This window comes from Zootoca vivipara, chromosome 4 (assembly GCF_963506605.1).
Source record: "Zootoca vivipara chromosome 4, rZooViv1.1, whole genome shotgun sequence".
Taxonomy (NCBI): Eukaryota; Metazoa; Chordata; class Lepidosauria; order Squamata; family Lacertidae; genus Zootoca; species Zootoca vivipara.
The window spans coordinates 42,353,346-42,360,606 of NC_083279.1; the positions used below are offsets into that span (position 1 = coordinate 42,353,346).

Sequence of the window (7,261 nt, forward strand, 5' to 3'; positions counted from 1 at the left end):
TTGGGAGGAACTTTGTTCAGATTTCAGCATGTCTAATTAACAGCAACATAATATGGGCCAGGTGGGTCTTATCAACCTGGGAAAGTAGCCCATCTAGAAGGAAAACTGCTCCTAAACCTCTGCTGCCTTTAGAGATGTCTTTGGGAGAAGAAAAGGCTAAGGAGTAAAACCTATACAAATCCAGAGTGGAGTTGCTAAGACAGTTGGATAGCGCCCTGTACCGCTCCCTCCTGCAACACCTGCAGCCAAGCTGGTGCCAAATGCATTGCTCTGCTTTCCTTTGAACTACATCAGCTAGGCCAAGGGATAGGGGGCTTGTCTAGGCAGCCCAGGACCTCCATACACACTGCCCAAGCTTGCACCCCAGGGATGACATTTCACTGGTCAGTGGTCTGACTTCACCCCCGGAGGCGCACTCCATTGTGTCAGAAGATAGATGGGTGCCAACAATATACAGCTATAAGTTTCTTGCAGCTTCTGACAGAAGTCGGTTGGCATCAGTCTGCCTCAGGAGACAATAGAGCAGTGTGCCTTTGGAGGTGAAGTCAAACTGTTGGAAGGCTGCAGCACCAGTTGGGGTGGTAGACACCGATACAGGAAGAGACATAATTTGTTGCAGCTGGGGCAGATGAAGGCATCCGTTGTGCTGCTGCAGATGCATCATGGTGTTTCTTCTCTGCACTCCTCCTACCAGTCATTCCTCCTCCGGTCACTGCTATGGATGCATGACCCATCTGTCTGTCTCCAGGCACTTGATGGGGAATTCCAACAATTTAACAGGCGAATCTACCTAAAATGCTGTTGTGGAATTTTTATATATTTCTATGGTGCTTCAGTAAAAGCCCACTAAAACCCATGGTTATGCATTAGCAATGCTTTATAGATTGCTTCCATGTATTTTATCCAAGCAATTTCAGCTGGAAATACTAATCAGGCCACTTCTTGTGCCCCATGAAAACAGGTCACACATAATTTGTCAGTTTCCCTAGAGCAACCTCAGTGTACAAAATAGCTGGAGAACTTGATTCAATAGCTTCAATATGCAGTTAATACTTATACCTCCTTTAATTTGCTTATTCTGGAACTAGGACCACAGTGGTGATTGGATGTAACTAAGCAGACAGGTTACTTAGAATTAGCTCCACTTAATATACATCACTAGTGTCTATTGGTTGAAAACATTGGAAGTTCAGTGCAGTTATATGAACGCCAAATTCTTGTGTGTATTTTTGTAACCATTAGCATTTTAGCCAATCCTTATGCAGCAATTTTAATTTTTTGAATCTTATCTCGTAGCTGCCTAAAACATTGGAAATAACATAAATTTAATAAATAAGAAAATGTATGCTCATTACAGGGACGTTTACCTAACCTTTGTGCATTTGTATGCAATCCACGTGCTCAATCACCCCGATCTCAAGCTGTCAGCAAACATTTTATTTCCCTAGTTGCATGTTACACACCCATGGCTGATGGACAGCATTTGGTTTCAGGAGTCACATATTCTGCAGGTCTGCAGTACATATTCTTGCGGTTTTCTATTATTTTCACACCTACACAAATGTACCTAGTTAAAAAATTTAGTCATTTTGCATTCGCTTTCTTTCTTTCTTTCTTTCTTTCTTTCTTTCTTTCTTTCTTTCTTTCTGTTCCAAACAGAAACTTAGTAGATTTGGATGCAGCATAGAACAGCAATATGCAGCGTGTATCTAGGTATGTGGTGTTAACAATATTGAAAATGACACTGTCCATTAATGTAAGGTTTTAAATTTAATGTTGTGAATATTCTTTAAAAAGACCCTGGGTGAAGATGCATAACTTCTCAGCTCTCTTACTGCCCCATTATTTACAACAGTGAATCATGTGGCATTACTATAGCAGTATTTTTAATGTATTATTTGTTCCCTATCCATTAATTACTGCATCTGGGTTATAGTGACTCTACTCTGGTGTATTTATAGGAAGTACAAATGTAGTTTGGAAACCTGGAAAAAGGTTCACCTGGAAAAAGGTTCACCAGTATATGATCAAGTTTTGTGTTGGAAGGTGACTGCCAGGCCCGGCTCTAGGTGCAGTCCTGGTGGCGCGGGGCCGGCAGAGGGGGGGGGCGCTGCATGGCAAAGCCGTGTGAAAGCTGTGCTGCGAGGGCGGGGGCGCCAGAGCAATCTCCGTGCCTCAGCACCAGGGCGCCCGACCTGCTCGAGGCGGCCCTGGTGACTGCACCATGTAAACTGACACAGAATTAAGGAAATTTGTTTCAAACAGAAACAGCATGTGCTGTTTTAAAGACAAAATAAGAAAAGTGCAAAACAGACTATATTCTAATCCTTGCAACAGTGATTCAACTTTTAGATTAATGCCACTGATTTCAAGGATGCTTTTGTCCACAAGTTTATGATAAAGGACTCAGCCTATGTAGACAACATGCAAGAAAAATAAATAAATTGTTTGCATTAATTTACAATTCTTACAACTTTGTTACAATTTACTGTGTTTACAGGATAGAGTTGATTCCAGCTTCAAATATACATGGTATTGAATCTCTTGCAGCCAACACTTATGCAGACTGGAAAAAAGCCTGATACATAAATGCAAACAGTCTGTCTTTAAAAAGATTGTAGTGAAAACAATCTTCACCCAATGACCTGATCCAAACACTGCTCTTGGGATTCCAACTTCTCCTGATATAATAAAGTCTATCCAAAGTCCCTTAAATAAAAAATTATGAAATAACTGGCCAGGATAAATATGAAAAGGTAGAACATTACACCATATTTGGTCTTACATGCGTTCCAAGAATATAGGATCATAACAACGAATGACATAACGGAAAAGAGAGACTTCCTATTTTGAACACAATACACAGATCTGTCTAAGTTTCAGTGAAAGATATACCAAAGAATATTCACTCTGCTTTGGAAACTAAACTGAATCCTATGCACACTTACCTGGGAATAAGTTCCACTGACTATAGTGGGACTTAGTTCAAGTAAACATGTATAGGGTTGCACTTTGTGACTTAAATCCTATGCACACTTGCCCAGAGTAGGCTCCACTGAACACAATGGGACTTACTTAGAAGTAACATGCACTGGATTATACAGTACTTTCTTTCTTCTTTACGGGCTGGCAATATGTTGCTGGAACTCTTCAAGGTATGAGTATTTAATAAAAGCTAAGAGCACTCAAATAATATTTTATTATTGAATACAAAAATACTATCTATGTAAAAACAATAAGTTAGTTTATTTTACAATACTTTACACTACTCTGTTGTGGGACATTTCATGTTGGATTGCTCTGTTATGTAGTTATAATTCACACATGGCTTCATAATTTTGCACAAAGCATCTCCAACAGCATGTCATCCATATTCACTGTTCCAATGATAGGCCTAAAGAAAAGTTCGGCAATAACATTAGCATTAATAGATCTAAGCATAGACAGAGCCGCATTCAGTTTGGCAAATCTAGTCTGGTCCCCTCTGTGAATCATTCTGATATGTTCATTTAGGGCTTGCTGTGCTTCTTGCTGCAGTCCCTGGATGTACTGTACACAGTGCAGCCCAGGCAGATCTAGAAGGGTAAAAAGAAAACACATGAACATATAGCTCTCTCTTCATAATACCTTTTTATCTGCAATATACACAGTTGGAAATGACTTACTCCATTTTGCAAAATGGCTGGAAAGTAATCAGAATTAACGGAGAACAAAAAAGTACTTCACTGAACTTTTAGTAGCAAGGCAAGTCTGATAGTCATCATACCACTATAAGAATATAAACACAATACATGAAGCATGTGTTTTACTTTGAAGTGTACAACTCTATTTCTTTTTTACAAAATGAATTTTTCATGCTCATTTCAGGGAACAGAGGACACGCCCACCCACTACTAAGAACAAATGACACTTTCTACAAAATTTATTAACTTCTCTAACAAATATGTTTAAACCTATCAGTTATAAAACTCACCAATCTACTTTTAGAAATAAAAATGTTCACAAATTGACAAAGATAGCATAGGGAGGAAGAGAGCAAGAGAGAAAGGAAGGCTTGCCCACAACCTGTTGACAGCCAGAATCATTCATTTTAAATGTGCACTGCAAACAGCCATACTTCCAAGGTTCTACAATGCAAATAAAAAAGCTCTGAATTACCTTTCCAGCAACAGCAATACTGCAACAGACTTGTGTCAAAGAACAATTACTACTTTTATTTTTGTGCCAAAATGTGATAGTATCAAATTAAAAATTCAAGTGCCATTCTAAAAGCTGTGTTTCCTATACAAATGAAATGTATCTAGTTTAGATTATCTACAACAGTATCTTCTATTTTAAGTTAACATATAGTGCATTTAAATATTTTCTAATGCCTTAAGGCAGCATTTCTGGTTCTGACTTCTTAAACCATTTTAAAAATCTGCTTAATTCATTTGATTATTTTATAATAATTATTTTATAATCACCAATAATTTCCTTTCTTTCTCCTTTCTTCTACATTACTATTTATTTAGTACAAATTATTACAAGTTAATTATTAGTATCCACTAAATGTGTTAGTTTAATGGTCAAAGTAGCAATCCTCTGAAAATAACTTTTTAGAACGTTTCAAAATGAGGTACTTGAACATGTTTCCTTACAATTCAGTACAATCATTCAGTCCCTAAGTGAATCTATATATTTAATACACAATAAAACACCCTCTACCCTTAAACACCACAGTACTTGATCAGAGCACAGGGAGTTTCTAGAGCACAAGAAAAACTTTGCTCACGAGGGTCTTTCAGAATCACTGTTTTATAAGAAATTATGAAGGAGAGAAAGAGAGATGGCAATATGAAGATATTCTTAGTTCCATGTGCTGTATGTTTTTCTGAACATAAAACTGGATGCTGTTCAGCCAGGCTAAGCAACAGGAAAATAAAACGAGCACATGGAAACTGTTTTTATTCTCTCCCCCCCAAAAAACCGAGCCTACTAGTATGCTGTATTGCACTGTATTGCACTTTTGTTATACTCTTCGAGAATATTACATAGCCCATGTTTTAGGGGAAATTTCCCTGAGCAGAACAGGTAGAGAGAGTTCTGACCCTTTCCCCTTTCTTGTCAAGTCTGCCTGTAGCTAGCGCAATGAAAACCCTCGAAGACCGCGGTACCCAACGTGGAGCAGGGGGGCAAATTTATTTTTAAGGGAGGCAATTCAAGAACGAGTTATTAACAGTTACAGGTAGGTAGCCGTGTTGGTCTGAGTCGAAGCAAAATAAAAAAATTCCTTCAGTAGCACCTTAAAGACCAACTAAGTTTATATTTTGGTATGAGCTTTCGTGTGCATGCACACTTCTTCTGAAGTGTATCTGAAGAAGTGTGCATGCACACGAAAGCTCATACCAAAATATAAACTTAGTTGGTCTTTAAGGTGCTACTGAAGGAATTGAGTTATTAACAGTTAATGGCCTTTTAGTCTTCCTCCACTTGAATAGGAGTTTACTTTTTGAATAATAAGAATTATATGTCACAGGGGGTGGGCATCAGGATTTTAAAGATGCTCAGGTGGAGCATGCCCCCCCCCAAAAAAAACCGGGTAGGGAACCACTGCTCTAAAACTTTCCAGAGTCTCTATAAAGCAAATGAAAACTTGAGTTGCCACCACACGAATTCACCTTCTGAGGTTTTGTTCAGGTAAGGCAATTACTTTCTTAGCTTTGGAAGTAAAGGCAAGAAGGCAAGAACAACTACCACGACACCTATTCCCCCTCCCCCCCCCCAAAAAATCAGGTTTTTAAAACAGACCTTCTTGGAAAAGACCCTGATGCAGGGAAAGATTGAGGGCACTAGGAGAAGGGGACGACAGAGGACGAGATGGTTGGACAGTGTTCTCGAAGCTACGAACATGAGTTTGACCAAACTGCGGGAGGCAGTGCAAGACAGGAGTGCCTGGCGTGCTATGGTCCATGGGGTCACGAAGAGTCGGACACGACTAAACGACTAAACAACAACAACAAAACAGACCTTCTATGCTGCTATTCATAGCTACTTGGCAGGAGGAAACCAGCCGAAGAAATCCAACAGGTGGTGCCTGTGCGCTAACATGGCAGTGCGGAGGGTGGGAAGAGAATCTAGCCGTGGCCCGTTTCTCGCCCCCCAACTCCCCGCACTGCGGATCCCCGCGCTTCTTTCCCACCAAATTCCCCGCGCTTACCCGGATTGAAGAGCACCGTCCCCTTGAGGTAGGCGTACTCCTTGGTGCTTATGTCCAGGCTCCAGCACTTGCCCAGGAAACCTTTGATGGCTTGGATCTCCCCTGCTGACGGGAGCTTCGGGCTGCTGCTGCTGCCGCCGCAGGTCGCCGCCTCCAGCTTCTCCTGGGTCCTGTGCAGCAGCAGGACTTGGTGCTGTTGCTGCTGCTGCCGCCGCGGCCGGTGCTGCTGCTGCCTCTCCTCTTCGGCCCGCTTGTCGGTCAAGATCCTGTGGAGCATGCTGGGCTCCGTGGTCTCCACCGTCTCGAAGTGCACGCGGTCCTGGGCAAGCCCCAGCACGAGCAGCGGAGCCCAGCAGCTGCGCACCAGCACCAGCTGCTCGTCCAGGGGCAGCTCCTGGAAGCAGGGCACGTTCTTGACGAAGCGTAGCGTCTTCACCAGCACCGCCGAAGCCGCCTTGCACGCCACCTGCGGGCTCTGCAGAGCCACGCGCTTCTGCGAACCGCACGAGCAGCCGGGACCCGCCGCGTGCCCGCCCGGACTAGGCGGTGGCGGAGGAGGCGACGGCGGCTGCGGCGGTGGAGGCGGCGGCTGCTCGCTTCCCGCCTGCCGCTGCTGCTGCTGCTGCCGCTGCTCCTCGCTTTTCAGGATATTGTAGAGGATGCTGCTCTGCCGCCGGCTGCCCGTGCAGCAGCGGCATCTCTCCACGCACGCCATGGCTCCAAAGGGAGGCAACGGGAAAGAGGGCTGGAAAGAGCGGGAAAACCTTGCCGCTTCTGCCCCTCAGCCGAGCGGAGTGCTGGCCCTCGGCTCGGCCCTTAACTTTATAGCGCGCGGGCAGCTAGAGTTCAACGGCGCAGACGCTCCTGAGTCGCTGAGGGAGGGAAGCGGCGAGGGCGAGGGTTGGGAGGGAGCGAAGCCAAGTCCCGGCGGCAACTCCACCTTCTCCCGCTCCCCTCCTCCCGGCTACACAGCGGAAGCGCGAGGCTCTGAGGCGCTCGCCTTTGTGCTCCGTTTTGTCAATGTGGCCCCGCCGTCTCCTGAGGCGCAGTATTTACAGGCGG

General features: G+C 43.7%; 1 protein-coding gene across 1 annotated transcript; it reads right to left on the minus strand.

Moving 5' to 3' along the window:
* Positions 1-2,241: 2,241 nt before the first annotated feature.
* Positions 2,242-6,993, minus strand: NR0B1 (nuclear receptor subfamily 0 group B member 1). The gene is made up of 2 exons (XM_035115877.2): positions 6,200-6,993; positions 2,242-3,575 (listed from the first exon to the last, which is right to left on the minus strand). The coding sequence occupies exons 1-2, from the start codon at positions 6,912-6,914 to the stop codon at positions 3,331-3,333; spliced, it is 960 nt and encodes a 319-aa protein (XP_034971768.2). The 5' UTR covers positions 6,915-6,993; the 3' UTR covers positions 2,242-3,330.
* Between the last annotated feature and the right edge of the window lie 268 nt (positions 6,994-7,261).

Bases quoted from the DNA above. Each gene is read 5' to 3' on its own strand.
- NR0B1 (XM_035115877.2), bottom strand. From the start codon at position 6,914: ATGGCGTGCGTGGAGAGATGCCGCTGCTGCACGGGCAGCCGGCGGCAG. The intron at 3,576-6,199 runs GTAAGCGCGGGG...TTACCCTTCTAG, and splicing joins GACGGTGCTCTTCAATCCGG to ATCTGCCTGGGCTGCACTGT.